At 39.4% G+C, this 24,733-nt stretch overlaps 1 protein-coding gene across 1 annotated transcript; it reads right to left on the reverse strand.

The window, feature by feature from the left end:
* Positions 1 to 15,618: 15,618 nt before the first annotated feature.
* c2h17orf67 (chromosome 2 C17orf67 homolog) lies at positions 15,619 to 24,063 on the reverse strand. The gene is made up of 4 exons (XM_008114374.3): positions 23,953 to 24,063; positions 22,085 to 22,185; positions 16,603 to 16,746; positions 15,619 to 16,441 (listed from the first exon to the last, which is right to left on the reverse strand). Exons 1-3 carry the CDS (start codon positions 23,999 to 24,001, stop codon positions 16,630 to 16,632), a joined length of 267 nt encoding a protein of 88 aa, XP_008112581.1. The 5' UTR covers positions 24,002 to 24,063; the 3' UTR covers positions 15,619 to 16,441; positions 16,603 to 16,629.
* Between the last annotated feature and the right edge of the window lie 670 nt (positions 24,064 to 24,733).

The following is a 24,733-nucleotide window of genomic DNA, read 5'->3' on the forward strand; positions in this document are numbered from 1 at the left end:
ACCTGAAGGCTGCCAGGTTCGAATCCCACCTGGGGAGAGTGCGGATGAGCTCCCTCTATCAGCTCCAGCTCCATGCGGGGACATGAAAGAAGCCTCCCACAAGAATGGTAAAAACATCAAAACATCCCAGTGTCCCCTTGGCAACGTCCTTGCAGACGGCCAATTCTCTCACACCAGAAGCAACTCAGGTTGCTCCTGACACGAGAGAAAAAAGTCCCACCTTCGCAGGTGCTATTGGTCGGGACAAGAGACAGGGCCTTCTCAGTGGTGGCCCCTTGGCTTTGGAACTCTCTCCCCAAGGATATTAGATCAATCCCCTCCCTCCTGATCTTCCTCAAGAAAGTAAAAACGTGGCTCTGTGACCAAGCCTTTGAAGAACCTGTGCAGTAAACAAACAGATACGGAATGACATGTTATGACTGTAGGAGCCACCTGGTTTATGCTTGTGGATGATGTGATCAATTATGATTGTGTTGTTTTTAAATGTTTTTAATTGTTTTACTTGTATTTTACTATTCTTTAATTGTCTTTTATAATGCTGTATTGTTGTCAAGGCATCGAATAGGTGCCTTTTATGTAAAGCCGCCTTGAGTCCCCTTTGAGGTAGAGAAAGGCGGGATAGAAATATCGTAAATAAATGTACGTCCTTCAACAGGCTGTCAATAACAAGGGCCAAGATTCTAGTCTCCTGGCCCAAATTTCTCCCCTGCCCTGCCTTAGGAGGAAGCAGCCACTACGTATAATGGAAGTATTTTTTCTTCAGTATACTAATATTCCCACCTCCTCCAGCCAGCAATCCTCAGTCCAACCATCAGAAGCAGGATCCCTGGGTGCAACTACATTATAGAATTAATGCAATTTGACATCATTTTAACTGCCACGGCTCAGTGTTATGGAATTCTGAGATGTGCTAGTTTGCACCCTTTGGCAGAGACGGCTAAAGACCTTGTAAAATGACAGTCCCCTTGATTCCAAAGTATTGAGCCATGTCAGATAGAGTGGTATCAAACTGCATTAATTCTGCAATGTACATAGATGCACCCTCAGTCACAATTACTCCCGAGATCACTGGACAGAGGAAGGTGGAAAGTTCAGTATGTTGATTAACAAAAGATGAAACCTCCATTGCTTGTAGCCACTGGTGTCCAATAAAGAAGGACTGAGGGACGTTTATGTTCTTGACATGTTCCCTACATTATTGCCATGATCATGAATCTGTAGGGATTGAGAATTAGTAACATATGCGTAAGTCTGGGTTATGCATTTATAACTTCAATTGTGAGTTCTACCTATGATTCCTACTCGTTCTGAACTGCCAGCTACAACATCTGCTTTAACATCTACATTCTTGCAGCTGTAGCACAATAGTTCCAACTAACAAAATGAAGTTCAACAGGGACAAATGCAAGATACTCCACTTAGGCAGAAAAAATGAAATGCAAAGATACAGAATATGGGATGCCTGGCTCAAAAGTAGTACATGTTTAAAAGATCTTGGAGATCTCGTGGGGAACAAGTTAAACATGAGCCAACAATGTGATGCAGCAGCTAAAAAAGCCAATGGGATTTTGGCCTGCATAAATAGGAGTCTAGTGTCTAGATCCAGGGAGGTCATGCTACTCCTCTATTCATGAGGTCTCTTCCAATTCTATGATTCTGTGAGTGCCTCTGGAGTCACTGTAAGAAGATCCTCCATTGTGCATGTGGCAGGGCTCAGGTTGCATTGTAGTACGTGGTGTGTGGCATGTTGTGGACTCAACTTCGTAGCCCCATTTCCTAAGATTGGTTCTGCATCTCTTGGTGCCAGAGTGCAGTCTGTTCATTGCCCAGTCTTCTATATGCCCGGGGGAAGTTTCACATCTGTTATCAGCCATGGATTGAGGTTACAGGTTTTAGCCTGCCACTTTTGGACTCTCACTTGCTGAGGTGCACGTATCTCTATGGATCTTAGGAAACTGTTTCTTGATTTAAGGCATTGGCATGCTGACTGATATCTGAACAGAGGATGAGCTGGAGATGTTCATGCCTTGGTCCTTTCATTATAGGTTGCTACTTCCCGATGGATGTCAGATGGTGAAATACCAGGTAAACAATATAATTTCTCCAGTAGTATAGGACGTAAACATCTTGTGATAATGAAGCATGTCTCTTTAAGAGCCACATCCACTGTTTTAACATGGTGAGATGTATTCCACACTGAGCATGGGTATTCAGCCGCAAAGTAGCAAAGCGTAAGAGCAAAAAACCCTTTAATTGGCTTTTTGAGTTGGATTTTTTTTAAAAAAAATCAGTATGGGAAAAGAATAACTACAGTAGAGTCTCACTTATCCAACATAAACGGGCCGGCAGAACGTTGAATAAGCAAATATGTTGGATAATAAGGAGAGATTAAGGAGAAGCCTATTAAACATCAAGTTAGGTTATGATTTTACAAATTAAGCACAAAAACATCATGTTATACAACAAATTTGACAGAAAAAGTAGTTCAATATGCAGTAATGCTATGTAGTAATTACTGTATTTACGAATTTAGCACCAAAATATCACGATGTATTGAAAACATTGACTACAAAACTGAGTTGGATAATCCAGGACGTTGGATAAGCAAATGTTGGATAAGTGAGACTCTACTGTATTTAAAAGATAGTTTGACCCCGTTGTGAAAAGATTTGAATATATACAATGCAGAATATTTCAAATGTTCCCATTCTATCTCTGGTTTTTTTATTTGTCAAAACCCATGTGTCCTTATTTAAACCTAAAAACCTACCTGTGTGCTTCCAGGAATGTGTTTCTTTGTAAAATATTTGGAAATATTGTCCCCCGCCCCCTACTAAAGTCAGGGACGTTTTGTATTTAACAGCATGGGACACCAGCATAACCTATCCTGAGTAAGCTCCTTTGATCGGTTGTGACACTGAATGAATAGTAAATACATCCTCAGACTCAGAGTAAATATCCAATGGCATGTAACTCAGGGAGAAAGGGGCAAATTTTACACACGTTGCCCACAGACACCTTGTCATTTCCCAGTAAATTAAAGGGTCTTCCATTGGACCTCTAAATTAAAATTTATCGGGCTAGTATTCTTCCATAATTAATAGCAATAGAAGACCCTTGTTTTCACACTGTGCTCCATTCCTTGCAGACAAGACAGGCAGCCTACCTGTGTGAGCGGGAGAGAGAAAGGGAGACTGGGGGCTAGCCCTTCTCTAATTAGTTTTATTTTCCTTCTGCTTACATTCCCGGCCAGAACAAACAACTTCTCGTGGCTCTCCCTTGTTTCTTGGCAGCTGGAGAGCCTTCCCTAATGCTGGGAGCATCTTGGTAATGATGCCACAATCTCTTCAATCTCCAAAAATAAATAAAAAGGAGCAACCCCAAGGTGTGTGTGGCATCTGCGGCCTAACTGTAGCAACAAGATTGAAACCTAGAAATGGTTGCCTACAATAACACTAATCTATGTTTAAAATATCATGGAACTGATTATGAGAAACAATAAATTTGTATAATCTGTGTGTGCCCACCCAACCCTAAAGTTATGCATAGGGTTGCCAGATCTCAAAGCTTGGCCCCAAGTCTCCAGTTTTCGTGGGTCATTTCCAGGTGAGAGACAAGAGTATACATTCTCCAGTTTGGGTGGGTTCACCTCTAATGTATGGTGCATCTACATTGTAGAATGAATGAAGTTGGCCACCACTTTCACTGCCATGGCTCAATGCTATGGAATCCTGGCAATCGTAGTTTGGTGAGGCATCAGCATCCTTTGTCAGAGAAGGCTAAAGACCTTGTAAAACCACAACATCTGGGATTTCATACCACTAAACCATGGCAGTCAAAGGGGTGTCAAACTGCATTGTGTGCTGATCTGCAACTCTGTGAACACATTAATTTACTCTCCAAGGGGTCTATATGCATGCACAGTATGACCCATGTATCTGCAGGGGATGCATTCCTGGACTTTGTATAAATACACAAAGTAAACCCTGTTGAAATGAAGTCCTTCCAGCCCAAGTGTACATTAGGATCACTCTGGAGGAGATAGAAAATGCCTAGAGCGGACATATTTTGTCACATGTGAATACATGAAATCGTGGATACTAGTCCCACAGATATGGGGGTTGTATTGAATGTATTAGTTTCATCCTCTCCCAGTTTTTGCAACATTAGTCTTCATGTTCCGCCGTGCTTTGCATCTATCTTTTGGCTTGAAATAGTGGGCTAGACTAAATGCTTCTTATCCTATCTCCGTTAGTAAATGAGAAGAAAATAATCCCCTCATTTCACCTTGATCTGGAAATAGCTCTTTTAGCGAAGATTTTTGTTTACATTTTCTTGATAAGGCCGATGGGCTAATCAATAAAACATGATTTGTTTACATTTTCAAAGAGGAAAATATTTATGTTTTCTCTATCCCTCTCTTCTTCTTCTTCTTCTTCTTCTTCTTCTTCTTCTTCTTCTTCTTCTTCTTCTTCTTCTTCTTCTTCTTCTTCTTCTCTCTGAATGACATGCTGTGAGCAACTGTGATTGAACCTTAATGCATAATACTCAACAGGAACCATGCCAAAATCTTGAGTTTTGGTCCAGAAACCTCAGGAAATGGGAGTCCATCAGAAGTTAAATCTACACCGCCAAATCACACAGTATGGTCAGTTCAAACTGCATTATATGGGTCTATACTGACTAAGGTAAAGGTATTCCCCTGGCATTAAGTCTAGTCGTGTCCAACCTTGGGCATTGGTGTTCATTTCCATTTCTAAGCTGAAGAGCCGGCATTGTCCATAGACACCTCTAAGGTCATGTGGCCAGCATGACTGCATGGAGCACAGTTACCTTCCTACTGGCTCACGCCACTCCCGGGGTTTGAACCTGGGACCTTTCGGTCTGCAAGTTCAGCAGCTCAGTGCTTTTACCCACTTCACCACCGGGGCTCCTTCAGGCTACTAAGGTGATCCATAATATATATATTAGAAATCTTAAAGCTCCACTTCTTCAGGCCTTATAAAGATGTCAGTCCGGATGAGAGTTGTGTTGCAATAAGATCTGCTGAGGCCCAATTTGTTCTGTCTACTCAAGAAGTTGAGGTTTGAATTTAGATACAACACTTGTGGGATATGATCTCTGACTTTAAAAATGTCCTTTAACCTTTCCCCAACTTCAGAGCCACAAGTGCTGTTGGGTTTCAATTCCCATTATCCCTAGTCCACGTGGCAGATAATCAAAATTCATGGGAGTAGTCATTCAATAACATTTGGAGACCTAATCTGGATAAAAAACTAAAGAGCACTGGCCATTATGTTAAAAAATTATAATTGGCCCTCTGTATCCATGGGTTCTCCATCCATGGATTCAACAGCCCTTTGGAGGCAACATAAGGCTGATGTGGCCCTTGATAAAAATGAATTTGACACCTTTGGTGTAGGAGGAGAGAAATGTGTCTCATGGTTACTTCATACCAGAATCTTGTCACCTGTGTGTTTCAAAGAACCAATACTTCTAGGTCATGAACAAACCCACAACTATAATTAAAATTGCTTTCTTTTGCAATGTATTTTTTTATAATTTACTGTGAACCATTTGAGAATTTTTAAATCTAATATGTGTACAAACTTTATTTTTTAAAGTAACAAACCAACAACTGCTGCAAGGAATATATCTCATTAGTATCTGAAACAGGTGTTCTTGCAGCTGTTCTGTTTCCAGACACAGTTCAAAGCAAGGCATATTACTTATTAAACCCCAAATGGCTTAGACCTGACTACTAAAAGTGCTTATACCATTTCTTCCATCTGAATATACTTGAGGCTTTGTGCTTTTCCTTTTCATCAATGAGTAGGCAAATTTTCACTTTTCTCTGACCTAATTTGGGAAAAAGTAGTCCCAATTAATCCTTTACTGCCTGATTTTTTCGGCTGCTTTTAAAATATCCCAATGGATCTGTTCTCATCCCATTTCCCTGCTTTGCCCTCAGCTCACTTCAGTGGCAGCAAATGGAGTTCAAAGTGCCAAAACAGAGACCTTATACCCAATTAGTGCAGTAGGTTGAAGCTAAAGCAAACTGCTGCAGCCTCTGCAAACTTATCCCTTCTTCATCATTAATGACATCTGTTATCTCTTCTTCACTTTGATGTTGTTTGGCCACACATGTACACATTTTCATTTAGGAAATGTTGGAGTATGTGACATAAGACCAATACATACAGTAGAGTCTCACTAATCCAAGCCTCGCTTATCCAAGCCTCTGGATTATCCAAGACATTTTTGTAGTCAATGTTTTCAATATATCGTGATATTTTGGTGCTAAATTCATAAATACAGTAATTACAACATAACATTACTGTATATTGAACTACTTTTTCTGTCAAATTTGTTGTATAACATGATGTTTTTGTGCTTAATTTGTAAAATCATAACCTAATTTGATGTTTAATAGGCTTTTCCTTAATCCCTCCTTATTATCCAAGATATTTGCTTATCCAAGCTTCTGCCGCCCGTTTAGCTTGGATAAGTGAGACTCTACTGTACTTGCAAACCCATATGTGGATTACCTTCCTCCTGAAAGCTCACCAGACTCCAGCCCTGATGTTCTTTACACACCAGGCAAAGATGTATGGGCATTAAAAGGTTTTTTTAAAGGAACCTGCAACTTCTTCCAGGAAATAGCAAGTGTCTATGTTTGAAGTAGACTATATGTATTGAAGATTATTGTTGCACGATGCACTGTCAAAGGCTTTCATGGCCGGAATCACTGGGTTGTTGTGCATTTTCTGGGCTGTTTGGCCATGTTCCAGAAGCATTCTCTCCTGATGTTTTGCCCACATCTATGGCAGGCATCCTCAGAGGTTTTGGGGTATATTGGAATACTAAGCAAGGGAGGTTTATATATCTGTGGAAGGTCCAGGGTGGGAGAAAGAACTCTTGTCTGTTGGAGGCCGGTGTGACTGTTGTAATTAATCATTTTGATTAGCATTAATGGCCTTGCCAGCTTCATTCCTGGTTAGGGGAATCCTTTGTTTGGAGGTGTTAGCTGCCCCTGATTGATTCATGTCTGGAATTCCTCTGTTTTCAGAGTATTGTCCTTTATTTACTGTCCTGATTTTAGAGCTTTTTAAAATACTAGTAGCCAAAATTTGCTCATTTTCATGGTTTCCTCCTTTCCGTTGAAATTGTCTACATGCTTGTGGATTTCAGTGGCTTCTCTGTGTCATCCGGCATGGTTGTTGTTAGAGTGGTCCAACATTTCAGTAATCTCAAATAATATGCTGGGTCCAGGTTGGTTCATCAGGTGCTCTGCTATGGCTGACATCTCTGGTTGTACCTTCAAGTCTTTTCGAGCCTCTGCCTACACTAAAGTGAACTTATCACAGACTTTTCTTTGTTTTGAAGATGTCCGCCTTTGTCTTCCTCAGAAGCTTTTTTTTTTTTTTTTTTTGGTTTCAGGAGCAACTCGAGAAATGGCAAGTTGCTTCTGGTGTGAGAGAATTGGCTGTCTGCAAGGACGTTGCCCAGAGGATGCCTGGATGTTTGATGTTTTACCAACCTTGTGGGAGGCTTCTCTCATGCCCCTGCATTGGGAGATGGAGCTGATAGAGGGAGCTCACCTCCTCTACCCAGATTCGAACCGCCAACCTGTTGGTCAGCAGTCCTGCCGGCACAAGGATTTAATCCATTGCGCCACTGAGGGCTCCTTCCTCAGAAGCTGAGACTTGCCTGAGGTCACCCAGTGGTTTGCGTTGCAAAGGATGTATTCGGACTCTGGTCTCCATTGTAACCCAACACTCAAACCACTACACAATGCTAGCTAGCTTCCAAGATTATTGCGGGTTATTATAATTTGCCATATGGTAATAATGTGTGAAGCACAAACAAGCTAATGTTTGACATGCTAAAGATAGTTCTGGATGTCAGGACCAGACAGAGACACATGTAAATGCCCAGGAGTGATTGTTTATAGGACAAGAGATCATGAATTACGGTACTACTCAGGCCTTGCAAATTAACGTTCTTTTGTGGTTTATGGTGAAAATTTTACAAAACGAGACCACTTTGAGATAGAAGTGGTAATTGAAAATGGAGCGCCGTGATTTAATACATCTTGGAATCACCGTGTCAAAGTACTGTTACACTATTAAACAAAATTAGGTTGATAGTTCCCATTACAAAAAAAGGTTAAGTTGTAATTATTATTATTTTCAAAGCATAAGTGTCACTTAGCAGCCATGGGGTTCCTACTACTGAATCTTTCTTATTTGTAGAAACCTTGATACCCGCCGATTCATTTCATTTGCATGCAGGAACAGTGACATCTAGTGGATAAATAGCTTTAAAAGATTTCCAGTTCAATGGGTTTAAATTCCGCTTCACCTTTGCTGGTTCACAGTAAGATAACACAGATCCTCTGAAGATGCCAGCTACAGATGCATGTTAAACGTCAGGAGAAAATGCTGCTAAAACATGGCCATACAGCCCAGAAACCACACAACGACCCGCAATACGTTTAACCGCTTAGGACTCTTCCACACAGTCATATAACCCAGAATATCAAGGTTGAAAATCCCACAATACAGTAGAGTCTCACTTATCCAACATAAACGGGCCGGCAGAATGTTGGATAAGCAAATATGTTGGATAATAAGGAGGGATTAAGGATAAGCCTATTAAACATCAAATTAAGTTATGATTTCACAAATTAAGGACCAAAACATCATGTTAGACAACAAATTTGGAAGAAAAAGTAGTTCAATACACAGTAATTCTATGTAGAAATTACTGGATTTATGAATTTAGCACCAAAATATCATGATATATTGAAAGCATTGACTACAAAAATGCGTTGGATAATCCAGAACGTTGGATAAGCGAGTGTTGGATAAGTGAGACTCTACTGTATCTTCTTTGAATCAGATTATCTGAGTCCACACTGCCATATATTCCAGTTCAAAGTAAATAATGTGGGATTTTATTCAGTTGTGTGGAAGGGGCCTTAGTTAGGCTGTAGCTAAAGAATATCAACACAGTGTTGAAATATTCTGAGACTTCTTATTTCAAATGCATATATCACTATTCTTCCTCCCATTATCAATACGGATTTATTTATTTATTTTGTGCCAAAAGCATCGCATAAGCCCATCAATACGGATGTAAAGATATGGATATATGCAGAGTCTCCCTGTGTTTGGATTAGTCACCCAAAGGAGGAACTATAATGGACCCTTACTATTATTTATTTATTTATTACAATATTTATATCTCGCCCTTCTCACCCAACAGGGGACTCAGGGCGGCTTACAATAAAACACACATATATAACCTGTACAATACACTATAAATCAGTTAAAAAATTAACTTACATAAGACATTCATAAAACGCATTAACATTCATAAAACGCATTATCCACTGGGGTTTGGTCCCATGGGAGTTGTTTTGTTTTTTTTAATGACTGTTTTTAAGCTATGGATATGGAAGGCTGGCTGTATTCAGATATAATACTGTCACTCTAATACGCTTCAGTCCTTCCACAAAGGTTCTTATGGGCATAACTAAACTGGCTATATTTCCAGCAAATCTGACACACATTAACTGTGCTTTAACTGATATCACAGGGATGGCAGCAAATGATTCAAGCATCCCTCTGATATCTTCATTCTATTATTTTAACCTTCTTGTAGCAAACTCTATTGCACCAAACCCCAAGAAACCTTGAGAAAGATTTTTATATATGAGAACACTGGCGTATCCATAAGACAGCCAAACGCCTGATGCAATGAGCCTAAACTAAAATATATGTGACAAGGGATCCATTAAAGTCTGCATCTATAAACAACCCTGCTATTTTGGATTCAAGATAATAGTAGAAACAGCACTCACATTCTGAGGCCCCATTCACATTGCCAAATAATGCAGTTTCAGGATACAGTTTACTTGCATTGAACTGGATTATATTAGGTTACACTGCCATATCATCCAGTTCAGTGCAGTTAAACTGCTGCATTCTGAAACTGAATTATATGGGGCCTGAATAGGGAACTCCATGCTCCCCATCTGGTACATGGTCTAGAGCATTGGTTTTCAATCTGTGGGTCCCCAGGTGTTTTGGCCTACAACTCCTAGAAATCCCAGCCAGTTTACCGGCTGTTAGGATTTCTGGGAGTTGAAGGCCAAAACATCTGGGGACCCACAGGTTGAGAATCTCCATCCCTACTTATATAAGATACCTAACATAAGAGCTAATTATATCTTTTTGTTGAAGTTATACTTTAGGGTAATGTGCCAAGGAAGGTTTTTGTAAATATTAATGTAAGAGGCAGTCCTCTACTGTCTAGATTAACAAGATGTGGCAACATTCTGGTCCATGTGATGTCTACAATTTGCCAAACAAAGCTTGACCTCTATCCATCATTTTCCATATCATGGAAGATAATGGAGTAATTCAAAACTTACGATTGCCAGGACATACATTATTAAAGGCAGTTGATTTATGTCCATGCAATGTTAAAGCTGGCATATGAGCCTAGGGTGGCAAAAGCTTTCTAATAATGAATCAATGGGCACATCTAGATGGTAAGTTTGATCCTTATGGGACTTCTTCCAAAAGATGGTCATTCATTACTATGTTTCGGCATCGTAGAATTATTGAAGTTTGACATAATTTCAATTGCCATGGTTCAGTGCTCTGGAATTATGGGAGTTGTCGTTTGACCATGCCTTTAGCTTTCTATGTCAAAGATTTCTGGTGCCTCACCAAACTACAAATCCCATGATACATCATGTTATACAACAAATTTGACAGAAAAAGTAGTTCATTACACATTAATGCTATGTAGTAATTACTGTATTTACGAATTTAGCACCAAAATATCATGATATATTGAAAAGATTGACTACAAAAATGCGTTGGATAATTCAGAACATTGGATAAGTGAGACTCTACTGTATTATTATTGAGAGGCTGGGTGGCCATATGTTGGGCGTGCTTGGATTGTTTTTGTTGTCGAACACTAGCTCCACCCCACAGCTCACAATGATTTATAGTTTCCCAAGGATATTGGAATAAAAACGTAATTTTTATTCTTTTTTTTATTCTTCTCTGAAATTGCGGAGAAGAAGGTTACCGACAACGCACCAGTGGCAGCAACTACTCCACAAAGACTATATTGTTTCAAATATTTAAGAAAATGTATCTTTTCTTTCAACCTTCTGCCTGCCTTGTTTCTTTTAATAGTATCCCTATCCCTATATGTGTATATAATATATGTGAATTATGCCAAGCCATAACAAGATGCCTTAGAGGTCTTTACCTTACAGCAACCCTGCAGAGGTATTTCCTAGACAGAAGAGGCTGGGCTTTTCACTCTTTTTTTGGTCAGGAGCTACTTGCGAAACTGCAAGTCGTTTCTGGTGTGAAAGAATTGGACGTCTGCAAGGACATTGCCCAGGGGATGCCCGAATGTTTGATGTTTTTACCATCCCTCCCTCCATCAGCTCCAGCTCCATGCAGGGACATGAGAGTGGCTGGGCTGATCCCCTGGCTATCCCTGGCCAAGGTGATAATCAAGATCCATTGCATGTACAAGTAGATTAGAATGACAGTTTCCTTGTCTGATCTGAAAAAGCCAGCTGATGTTTGTTTGGCCAAGTATCCCACTTGGGCTGTGAGATTGCTGACGGTGGAAACAGAAGCTTGAAATATGTACATTTGCAAACTTCTTTATTTCAAATCCAAGGCTTGATTAAAGAGATGATCTTTTGTCCTGGGACCCCTGACCTTTATTTTCCCAAAGCTTTTCCCCATCACCTGGAACTGGACAATTAAGCTACTCAGAAACTCATTAACATTTCCCAAATATGGGTATGGATCTTCTTGTTTCAACCTCAAGCAGCCCATTACTGATTGAGGATTTCCCGTCTGCCCTGGATTAAAGAGAAGCGGGACTGTGTATCACCTACTGAGTTATGACACTGCCCTTGGATGACCTTACTTAATAGTTTCATGAAACATTAAATAAGCAAAGATTAAAATAGATAATTTCATAGATTCCCTATGGGGTCTCAGAACAATGATGGCATGAAATGGAGCAGAAATCCCCCAGCCTCAGAGTGACTCTTACAATGTGGATTCATACTTATTTATTTATTTATTTGCAACATTTATACCCCGCCCTTCTCACCCGAGGGGATTCAGGGAACTTACAAAAATTGGCAAAATTTAATACCCAAAATGCAATTATAAAAACAAAACAATACATACATATAGTTGTATTGTTGTATGGGTTCTTTAGTTTTGGTATGTACTGCAAGACTCAAATTCAGGCTTGATATAGACAGAGATAAATTTAAAGCAATCACAAGTATACGTGTAATGAACACTGTAGGAAAATATACTAAGGAAGAAGCCAGGCCTTGAAGCTGGCAAGGCCATTAATGCTAATCAAGGTGGTTAATTACAACATTAACACTGGCCTCCAACAGACAAGAGTTCTTTCTCCCACCCTGGACCTTCCACAGACATATAAACCTCCCTTGCTTAGTTTCCAATATACCTCATAACCTCTGAGGATGCCTACCATAGATGTTGGCGAAATGTCGGGAGAGAATGCTTCTGGAACATGGCCATACAGCCCGGAAAACTCACAACAACCCATAATAAGCTTTATTTTTCTATTCATTAAACTTCCCCCAAACCATAATTCTCCCTTCCTTCTCAGATCCAAAACTCCTTCTTTGTGTCAACGCAACACTCTCTCAGGTTCAGCTTCACACCCTGACTTTATAAAATTCAGATCTTTCTTAATCTGCTCAGAGGCAAGCCTCTGCCTTTTGATATATTCTATTCACACTCCTGAGCTGCAACTGGCTGCCTTGAAGCCAAGTCTGATTAACGCCTTCTTCTTTAAATGGCTGTTCTTTAACAGAAGCACAGGCAAATGTGTCATGAGCTCACACGTCAGAGAGCGTTTTCAGAAGGTTATGATGGCTTGTTGGGCTGAAAGCTGCTGGAAAATCCAGGAGGATCAAGAGAGTCACATCCTCTTACAGTGATGGCAAACAAGGCAATTTTCAAAGCCAAAACAAAGCCTGAAGAACAATTGATATTGATCTATAAAATTGTTTCCATCCGAAAGTGACTGGAATTGGTTGACAACCAGCTCCTCATTCACCTTGCCCACAGCCAATAAGCACATTGCTTCCCAGGTAAGGACTTTGTCTTCCTTCTTGACATTTTTCTTCACTCCCCAAATATCAAGCATTGCAGTAACGTAAAACTTCAGTTGAACACTTCAAAGCACCATTTAGGCATCCAACAAAACAGAAAGGCAAAATTACCAAGGAAATGAAGATATAAGACTTCTATGCAAGATCAGTTTTAAATTTCTCACTCTCTGGAATGCTAGAAGATTGAGGACAGCAGAATTTGCATTTGAAGGTGGAGTAATAATGCCATTTTATAGATTGTTGGGCCACAGTTTGGTACTTTCTGTGAGAAATCAAATCCCTGACTGAATTGTTGGGGAAACTAGGAAGGAAGAATTCTGACAGTGACTATTAAAATTGCATTTATAAATTAATGTGTCATTGCAAAGAAGTTCTTCATCAATATTTGCATTGTCCAATCCTCTAAAGAATCAACAGGAAAAGGCTTTGTTTCAAAACATGTATTATATGAAGCAATTAACATAAAGTAAATGCTAGGCAAACACAGTTGTTGTATGTCTTTCGGGCTGTGTGGCCATGTTGCAGAAGTATTCTCTCCTGACATTTCACCCACATCTATGGCAGGCATCCTCAGAGGCTGTGAGGCATGGATAAACTAGGCAAGGAAAGGAAAAAATAAATATCTGTGGAGAGTCCAGGGTCACTGGGAAGCCAGCATTAATGTTTCAGTTAATCACCCTAATTAGTATTGGAAAGGTTTTGTCTCTTGCCTGGGGGGCATCCTTTGTTCAGTCATTAGCCATCCTTGGGGCTCCTCTGCCCTCAGAGTGTTGGTTCCCATCTACTGTTTTGATTTTAGAGTTTTTTAATACTGGTAGCCAGATTTTGTTCATTTTCATGGTTTCCTCCTTTCTGTTGAAGTTCTGTTGAAGTTGCTAGGCAAACCGTTACATTCCATTACAAAGTAATTAGTAAAATTGCAGAAATGCTGTTATTTGGCTTGTCTTTTGGAGCAGCCTTGGAGTTTGTTCCATGTTAAATCTCTGATGTAAGATTTCCTTCTATTCTCAAAATGTAAGGAAGTATTATGGGCCAAATATTTGAGAATCTCTGTGTGCCATACAGACAGGCCCAAGTTCTTGACAATGCTTGTTGCTGTGTGGCAAAAAGGAATAAAATTCCAAGACCATGATTTAGTAACCCAAGTAAAGTGGTTCAATCTATTTCCAGTAGTGCAGCCCTGTGTGTTTATGCAGACAAAAGCAAAGCTCATTCCAGATGGAATTACAGCCCGTCTCCTTAGTTCCATAAGCAAGTTAAGCATTGTGCTTAAGTCTTCTTTAATTGTCTCCCACTGAAACTAGCTTACTTCATAGGTCAAAACTAAAGGCCAAAAAACACATAACTTCCTGAACGATTTACCAATATATCTTTTTCTGTTCCCCTTTTTGTCAAGAAATATCACAAAAGACCCAATCCAGATCAGGAAGATAGCATGGGGGAAGGAACTGTCAAAAGGCTAACCATATCAGACCACCATCCCACCGACATTTTATATTGTGCCAAAGGGATCCATTAAAACAAATACTGTTTCCATAAACAGCTCTGTGTCAAACTCTCTTATGCCAATAATATTTTTATCCATTTTGTTTCCCTCGGTTCCCTTTTTTTCTAACTAGCTTCCACTGGCAGTCATGGTAATCCACAAAGCCACAATTAAAGCTGCAACGTTGTGATTTGTTTAGGAATATGTTGTATTAAACTAGTGGGACTCACTTCTAAGTATACCAGGCACCAAATCAGGTTATGCAATTGGAACACTTTTGCATGGCCAGGAATTATGAGACAGATGGTCAAAGGGTCATGGTTTAATCCTATGTAACTCATTCCTAGGATTGATTCTTCAGATCTAAATCCTAATGGATTCAGTTGAGTTAGTTTTTTTTTTTTTCCGTGTCAGGAGTGACTTGAGAAACTGTAAGTAGCTTCTGGTGTGAGAGAATTGGCCATCTGTAATGACATAGCCCAGAAGACGCCCTGATGTTTTGATGTTTTACCATCCTGTAGGAGGCTTCTCTCATGTCCTCACATGGAGAGCTGGAGCTGACAGAGGGAGCTCATCCACGCTCTCCCCAGATTCAAACTGGCAACCTTCAGGTCAGCAACCCAACCTTCAAGTCAGCAGTCCTGCCAGCACAAGGATTTAGCCCATTGATTGAATCCCCATGTGATTGAAGGAAGCAATACTACTACTCTATTCTGCTTTGGTCAGACCTCTCCTGGAATACTGTGTCCAATTTGAGGCACCACAAATCAAAAAGGATATTGAGAAGCTGGAGTATGTCTAGATGCGGGCAACCAAAATGGTTAAAGTTCTGGCAGCTGAGCTCTATGAGGAGCAGCTCAAGGAGTTGAGTATGTTTAGCTTGGAGAAGAGTCAATTGAGAGATAACATTACAGCCATATTTAATATTTGAAAGGATTTTATGTGAAGCTGGTTTGTTTTCTACTGATCCAAAAACAAAAGTCATGGAGCAATGGCTTCAAACTACAGGAAAAGAGATTTCACCTAAACATTAGGAAGAACATCCCCACAGTGGAATATGCTACCTGGGAGTGGAGAGGAGTTTTCTTCTTTGGAGGTTTTTAAACAGAGGCAGGATGGCCATCTGTCAACAATGCTTTTTATATTTCTGCTTGGCAGAATAAAGACTGGACAGCCTTTATGGTTTCTCCCATCTTTATAAATCTGTGAGCATGAATAGGATTACAATCTTAGCAAACCAGGCCGAGCACAGAAAGTCTAAATCCGTGGTTATTACAAACTCCACCTTTATCACTCTAGTTTTTAATCCTTAACACAACTGTTGACTTGCCCATGATTCAAAGGGCTATAATCTACTTTTTAATCATAATAGTAAAATTACTATAAATTTAGAAAAATCTACCACTTCCAAATGAGAATAGCCTAGTTTAATGATTCGCAGAGTAATGTAAAGCGCAATATGGCTACCCAAAAGCATGCCTAATGTTTTCAGGAAAGCTCCCTCTCAGGTAGGCATGCATAGTATTGATGCCTAAGACCAGGCAATTTTTCTAATATATGGCTATGCTGTTTAATAAAAAATAAAGCTCTAATGTATGGTTTTTAAAAAGCTGAGTTGGGTTGCAGGGCCGAGTCAAAATTCTCAAAACGGCAGATACTTTGGTTACACAGAAAATGTTATATCAGCTTTTCCATTTTCATGTTGATCATTTTCTTTCTTTCTCCATATCAAGAAGAATTATCTGGGGAAAAGTATGGGAAAATGTTAGAACTATACATTTTTTTCTTTAAAAAAAAACACATTGCAATTGTAAAAGTGACAAAATTCAACTATTCAGTATTCATGAGATCCTTAATATAGCTCTGAATGAAATAACAGTGAAATTATCAGAAGGGTGCTTACTGTCATTGAAGATAACCACATAATCTTTTACACTGGGTGAACTAAGTTCCTGTTGCAATGTGGGTAGCAGTGTGGATTCAACCAGTGCTCAAAGAACTGTTCTTCAGATCTCTGTTCCAGCTGCTGAAGGTAAAGCATGTACTCCTGTGGAATGGAAAGATGCTTTGAGAAAACACAGCGGTGACTCTGCCCTTCTTCAGCCCTTTCATTGAAATATTTACTAGCTCATTATAGTAAACATACATACTAGCAGTGAACACATTCTACAACTGGGGATGTTTAAGTAGGCATTTGTAATAACATTACACATACTAGGACTGCATACGTTCCAACGCTAGAGATGATCCACTGTTGTCTCATTTTTTCATATGCTTTTAAAATGTCCCAGTTTTTTTCTCCTCCTCCCTTTCCCCTCTTCACCTCAATTACTGCCAATTGAGCTCAAAGTGCAAATGAGTGTGCATTCAATTAGCTCACCAGAGGGATTGCCAGCTGAACAGCTGACCTGAAGTTCGGCTGTTCAAATCCGCGAGATGAGGTGAACTCCAGTTTGTCAGCAATACCTTCCCATGCAGGGACATGAGAGAAGCCTCCCACAGAATGGTAACACATTCGGGTGTCCCCCTGGACAATGTCTTTGTAGACGGCTGATTTTCTCACACCAGAAGCAACTTGCAGTATATTCTCAATTTGCTTCTGACATGATTTAAAAAAACCAGAGGGAGAGAAAAGCACCTTGCCCCTCCTGGTAGGCTCAGCCACAAGCAAACTGTTGCAGCCTTCTCTAGCATCTGTGTTGTCCTTCCTCATTAATAACTTTTACCACCTGATATTGCTTGGCCACAGATGTCCCTGTTTTCATCTGTCAAATGTTGAACAGTATGCAATAACAGGGATGGTCATGCCTGCCGGCCTGCCTGTTTGCCTATTGCTAAGGCCCCTTCTACACTGCCATGTTATCAAAGCAGAAAATTCACATTATCTGCTTTGAACTGGATTATATGTCTACACTGCCATATAATCCACTTCAAAGCAAATAATCTGGTAGCGTAGAAAAGGCCTAAGAAGCAATTTTACTAGGACAATGTAGCTTCACAGCTACAACAGCATAACTTTAATGCATGACAACAATGGTCACACCTACAGCCCTAATACACACCTAGTTAAAGTTTTTGCTTTTTTTTCAAAGATACAAAAAAGAAAAGGATGCCAATGGTTGGCATTGGAACCTGACATTTGCCCCAGGCACTGCTAACTGTGGGTTCATCATCATCATGGGTGCTTACTCATGGCTGAGTATGATTATCTTCTGGACGCAGAGTCTTGGCGATTGATCCATAAATGACTATGAATACCTATGGTATTTCACGGTCTACATAGATTTCCAGATAGATGGAGGTCACAACAAGAATTCACTTGACGTGCCTTCCTTTTGGTACGTTTTTTCCTTTCTACCTGTATTTATGCCTCTTTGAAATTTATAACATCATTGGTGACAACTGACCTCTGGCTATAACATTCAAGTGCCAGGGCTTCCCATTTCTCCGTGTTTATACCATATTTTTAGGTTAGCTTTAAACCCATCTTTAAATCTCTTGCTTTCCACTGACATTTTGTTTTCCATTCATGAGCTGAGAATAAAATAACTGCTTTGGGAGATGGTGATTGGCCTTTGGACAATGTGGACAGTCCAGCGAAGCTGATGGCGGAGAATCATTGCTTCAGTGCTTCCAGAATGCTGATGTTTGTCGGGCTGTCTTCCCAAGAGATTTGCAGGATTTTTCAGAGGCAACACTTGTGGAATCGTTCCAGAAGTCAAGAGTGATGTTTGTAGATGTTCCATGTTTTGCAGGCATACAATAGAGTAGAAGCAAGCACCTTATTATCCTAATTAATGTCTCAATCCTCGAACACTCTATCCTTCATTCGAAAAAAAATGTTGTGGTTTAGCCCACACAGAAAAGGAAAGCATCAGTGAGGCTCAAGGGAATCCAAAGGATGGTAGAGAGTTTTTAAAAAGAACTTTTGAACAAATTAAGAAGTCATTTCCCGCTGCCTTGCTAAAAATAGCAAAAAAAAAAGGGGGGGGAATGGAGCATTTTCAGTTACCATCAAATGTGTGTTGATTGGGAGAGGATACAAAAAATGGGGGAAGGGGGATACAGTACACTGGAATATGACATCCCTAGCTTTTTTCTGTGTTAGGAGCAACTTGAGAAACTTCAAGTCGCTTCTGGTGTGAGAGAATTGGCCGTCTGCAAGGACATTGCCTAGAGGATGTCCGGATGTTTGAGGTTTTACCTTGCTTGTGGGAAGCTTCTGTTATGTTCCCGCATGGGGAGCTAGAGTTGACAGAGAGAGCTCACTCATTCTCTCCGGATTCCAACTGCTGACCTATCAGTCAGCAGTCCTGCTGGCACAAGGGTTTTAACCTTTTGCATCACCGGGGGTTCCACATCCCTAGCTGATTGGCTTGCATCATGTTGATATTCTTTGATCTCTCAACAACTTTGATATTAGTATTATACTGGACCAATTCCATTAGATGTGAGTAGGAGGCACTGTGTTAATAATACTTTTAATCTAGTCTTCAGGATTGATTCCAGAGAGTGGCACTGGGAGATTCCTCTTCAGTCCCATAGCTATTGCACTGTGAGATGTAGCAATGTCCCATCTTCGCCCTCATGCCCTTTGATATTTATATGAAACCATATAGTCAACCTTCCACATTTGTGGGTTTAACATTAGCTGTAATGGGTGAAGTCATTATGAGTTTTTGATGAGATTGCTATCAGCATATTGATAGCAATGAGTCTGCTTTGTTCATTGTTACAATTAGAAGCTGGACAAGTGCTGTGTCAATATTAGATGCTATGATGGCCTGAAATAGGATGAATTATATCAAGCTGAAACCCAATAAGACAGAGGTTCTATGGTAATTGGTAATTGGTAACTGGTAATTCTCAGATATGGGAACTGGATAGATCATACTGTCACTAGAAACCTAAGTGGATTATTTGGCTCATAGTGTCTGCCTTAACTGGTCCTATACAGGAAGGCCTTCATTTTTTTTTCTGTGTCAGGAGCAACTTGAGAAACTGCAAGTCAGTTCTGGTGTGAGAGAATTGGCCGTCTGCAAGGAGGGGACAGCTGTCTGCCCAGGGGACAGCCAGATGTTTGATGTTTTTAACATCCTTGTGGGAGGCTTCTCCCTGCATGGAGCTGGAGTTGATAGAGGGAGCTCATCCGCGCTCTCCCCGGGTTGGATTCAAACCGTCAACCTTCAGGCCAGCAACTCAACCTTCAAGTCAGCAGTCCTGCCGGCACAAGCGTTTAGTTCACTGCGCCACTGGGGGCTCCTTGTTACAGTTGTTCACATATTGGGAACTTCCCAATTAAACTAATGTAAGACCCTCATATCCGTATTGGATACATTGCTGGTTACCGGAAACCATTGATAACACTGAATGTCATTAAATTACCTGACTTCTGGTCCCAGCAAACTATAAGGTTGTACCTGAGAACCTAGGAAATGTATAAGTCCTTCAGAACCACAGTATTCTCTGGGGAAGGGAGAGAGATTGTAAGCTTTTAAGTCTATTTTAAGTGTATTTGTTATATTTTGATCTGTATTATTTAATTGTATTTTAATTTTTGTATTGCACTTTTTTGAGCTATGACCAAAGTGTGGGATTGTTAGCCGCCTTGAGTCCTAATGGGGAGAAAGGCAGGGTTTAAATAAAGTAAATCATAATAATAACACTTTGGTAATTTCTGGATGAGCTAGGAAACATGGGTCTTAACCAATTTATAAATGCAGAATTTCAAATTTTTAGCTTGTATTGATTAATAAATGTTGTTGTGAACCTTCAAGCTACATATTTACAACACAGGGCAATCCTGAGGCATACCTATCATAGAGTTTTCTTGGCAAGATTTGTTCAGAAGATGTTTGTCATGGTTGAGCAGGGATTCAAAGCCTGATCTCCAAAGTTGTAGTCCATTGGTCAATTACTATATCACTGGCTTATAAACTATCTATGAAGTCCTAAAACTATCGATTTCATATATTTATATTTGCTTGTTTTAAATTGTTTGAACTGATTTCATATTGTCAAAGGCTTTCATGGCTGGAATCACAGGGTTGTATGTAGTATTCTAAGGACATATCGCGCCATTGATATATGTAGCATTTTAATGGTTTATATAGGATTTTATATAACGGCACTCCATGCAGTCATGCCGGCCACATGACCTTGGAGATGTTTACAGACAACGCCGGCTCTTCGGCTTAGAAATGGAGATGAGCACCAACCCCCAGAGTCAGACATGACTGGACTTAACATCAGGGGAAACCTTTACCTTTACTTTTATAGGATTTTAATGGTGTATTTTATATTGTATTTAATAATCTGGTGTGCATGTATTTGTTTGTTGCCTTATATGTGAAAGATCTGTGATCTAAGCATCGAATAAACTTAGATTGGCCTAACAAACATAATAATAATAATAATAATAATAATAATAATAATAATAATAATAATAACAACAACAACAACAATAATAATACATTTTTAAAAAAATAAATAGAAAATTGATTCCATGAAGCTATCATTGCTTCTATGGTTTTATTTTGTATAATTGTGCTTAAATCTGTTTTATTTGATTGTTATATTATTATTATTTTCTTGTTTTGTTTTATAATTTAATATTTCTATATCTTGTTTTCTTTTGGACTCAGCCCCATGTTAGCCGCCCCAAGTCCCTTCGGGGAGATGGTGGCGGGATAAAAAAATAAAGTATTATTATTATTATTTTCATTCAATTTTTTATATTAATATACACATTAAATAAAAAATAAATTAGGAAATGGCACTCCCTGAAGCCACCTATGTTGTGTCTTGTTTTATTTAAGTTGTTTTATAATTTATTGAGTTGTTTTAGATTTGTTTATATATTATTGTCAGCACTAAATGTTTGTCAATGTGTAATTTTTTGTAAGTGGCCCTGAGTCCCTTCAGGGAGATAGGGCAGGCTATAAATAATGTTTCATTAATTCGCCTTGAGTCTCTATATCAGGAGAAAGGTGGGATAAAAATAAAGTAAATAAATATTCTCTTACAGTGCAATCCTACAGATGTTAACTCAGAAATAAACCTTACTGGGTTCAATGGGATCTACTCCATGGTAGGTAAGCATAGAATTGCAGTCTGAATGAAAATGAGCCCATCTATTAGACTGGAGACATAGGCGTGTATAAATAATGATTTCCATATTTGGAGAAAGATATGGAAAGAGCACATAGGTTTCAATCATGGCACAGAAATGATTATCTTGAATTCATTTTGACAAAACGATGTACATTTTGTACTGATTTTAATGGTTCCTTAAAATTGTCTAGTAACAGCAGAAGGAGGCAATGACGAAATGACAAAGATACCACACAAATAATTATGTATCTGAAATTAAATTTAAAAATCACCCGCATTGGTTCATCAGGGAAACCAGGTTTTCTTGATCTGTCTTCACGACGAGTTCTCAAAAGCTGCTTAGCTTCTTTTTCTGGTAATATTGGTGAAGCATCTTTAAAAATATGAAATTGACATGGATAGTTAGGATTTGAGGTATAGGACAAAATGTTTGGAAGATGTATGCGCATATCAGTGTATTCATACTGTGAGTATGTGTGTTACAATACACAAAGTGGTCTTTCATGACTGCATCCTCTCAAGAGGATATCGCATTCCAGGAGAAACGGGTGCAATCTGAAACCATTTTTAATAAACTAGAGCTTGCTTATAAACTCAACAAATTAAAGTCAACAAAACTAACACAAAACGTACCTCTTTGCAAAATGAATCAAGTATAATGGCACTTGTGATCGGTTTTGCTCTCCCTGTCCCACCAATGCATTCCCCATAGGAGGGAATGGAAGGAATGCTTTTGCATGGATGTAGATCTCAAAGACATAGATACTAGTAGCCCTGTTAGTCTGCAATATCAATAGGCAAGGGGATCTTGTAGCACCTTAGAGACTCACTGATGATACATCAACACTGTAGAATTAACTGCTATATCTTAATACTATGGAATCATGGGGTGTACAGTTTGATGAAGCACTAACACTCTTTGGAAGAGAAGGCTAAAGACCCTGCAAAATTAAAACTGACATGATTCCACAGCATTGAGCCATGGGAGTTAAAGTGGTATCAAGCTGCATTCATTCTACAGTGTAGACAGACCTAGACCAAATGCATTTGGTAGCATAAACTTTAGTAGAACTAACACTATGTGTGAATGTGCGGGGTATCTTTTCCTCAGTACTTCAGTCCATGCATTTGAGGTCACAGTTTTTAGTCTATAAAGCTTATGCTTTGCACTTCATTTTCAGTTAATTTCTAAGGCGATACAAGATCCCTTTGCATTTTGCATGGAACATGTTCATTTTGAGAGGGGAAACCATTAGGACTGCCAAGCAAAATAGAGACCTTCCTAATGCCTTATCTCTGTTTTTCCTTTTCTTTCTTCTTTTTCTTGCTTTGGTAACGTTTTCAAGTCGAAGAACATGCATGAGATATTGACAGAGCCTCCGTAAATACAGAAGCTGTTTTTTAAAAGCCTATAAAGTCATATGCTGGAAGAAGACCCTGAACAGCCTTATATGGAAGCAAGTCTACTGCGTTCAAAACAATTTACTCCCATACACTCGGTTAAACCCTTGTACCGGTTGGACTTCAGACCCAAAGGTTGGGTTGCTGACCTGAAGGTTGCGGGTTCAAATCTGCGAGACAGGGTGAGTTCCTCTCTGTTAGCTCTAACTTGCGGGGACATGAGAGAAGCTTCCCAGCAGAATGGTAACACATCTGGGTGTCCCCTGGGCAACGTCTCTGTAGATGGCCAATTCCTTCACACCAGAAACAACTTACAGTATGTTCTCAAATCGCTTCTGACACAATAAAAAACTTAAAAGTAGGCTCCTCTGTATTCAGTAGGAAACAGTTTTAGGAAATGGGACTAGGGTAATAGGTAGCATGTTGCTGAGTTCTGCTGTCCATGTGCTGGATCTCTTTCAGGCTAGGGGATTGTTGGAATCCAGTAGGGATCTGTCCCATGCAGACATACACAGCACTGACTCACTATCACTGGACTAGCTCCCATAGTAGCATAACATTTATCTTCTGAAAATCTACAACGGAAAACAGATAGTAGATTGCATTACACTGTCAATGCTCCATCAAAAAGCATAAGATAAAATTTTAATACAATATAACACACACCAGTTTCCCTCTCCCATAGGCTAGCACATATTCTCCAACCATATACTACTCCCCAGCTGTCAATGATACCTACCTGTGAAAATAATAATAAGGGTCAAAATTAGAACAAAAACAGTCTTCATTTTGATTCTGCTGTCTCTTGGTCTGCTCCTCCAAAGTGAATTACCCAGACCAAGGTATTAGCCTATTTGAGAAGCAGTTACGTCAATCACAGATGTTTGTTTATTTTTCAACTACTATGACTTAAGAGTACGGTTTTGAGGACATCTGGTCCTGGGTTTTGAATATGGCTATTGTAGGCTTCAACACATTTTAGTGCTAATCTATTCCTTGGGAAAGGAAACAGAAAGGCCTTTTTGGAAGCATTATTATTCATTAAAAACAACTGGGAGCAAGGCTCTAAAAAGACAGAAGTAAACAAGCAAAATGATGCCAGAAGGATAATAAACACAGATCATGCTGTCTGAAATGTAGTATGTTTATATACCTAGATCAAGTGTTGTTGAAACACTACAAACATGAGCAACAGAATCATGATAAGTCATTTATTCCAACAAACAGATGGTTTCCAAATAGCAAAATATCTCCGCCTCTTTCTAATCCACAGATCCATCACACAGTTTTGACTTTCATCACCTTATTCTGTGAAAATGAATATAAAGCTGCATTGATTTCCACAAACTTTCCACTGGAAAGGATTCAGGAGCTAACACATAAACAGTAGCTATTGGCAACTATTCCATTCTTTGTTCAGTTCCTTTTAGTAATGTTTTTTCTGTGCTCAGAATCTCCCAGTCCATATGGACTTCTGACCAACAAGTAACTTAAAGTTCTCATCTAGATAGTGTCATTTT

This window comes from Anolis carolinensis, chromosome 2, assembly GCF_035594765.1.
Source record: "Anolis carolinensis isolate JA03-04 chromosome 2, rAnoCar3.1.pri, whole genome shotgun sequence".
In the NCBI taxonomy this organism is placed as follows: domain Eukaryota; kingdom Metazoa; phylum Chordata; class Lepidosauria; order Squamata; family Dactyloidae; genus Anolis; species Anolis carolinensis.

Coding starts and splice junctions, on each gene's coding strand:
- c2h17orf67 (XM_008114374.3), bottom strand. CDS start 24,001: ATGAAGACTGTTTTTGTTCTAATTTTGACCCTTATTATTATTTTCACA. Junction 22,186..23,952: donor CCTTATTATTATTTTCACAG/GTAGGTATCATT, acceptor ATATTTTTAAAG/ATGCTTCACCAATATTACCA. Junction 16,747..22,084: donor TCCCTGATGAACCAATGCGG/GTGATTTTTAAA, acceptor TCCATTCCACAG/GAGTACATGCTTTACCTTCA.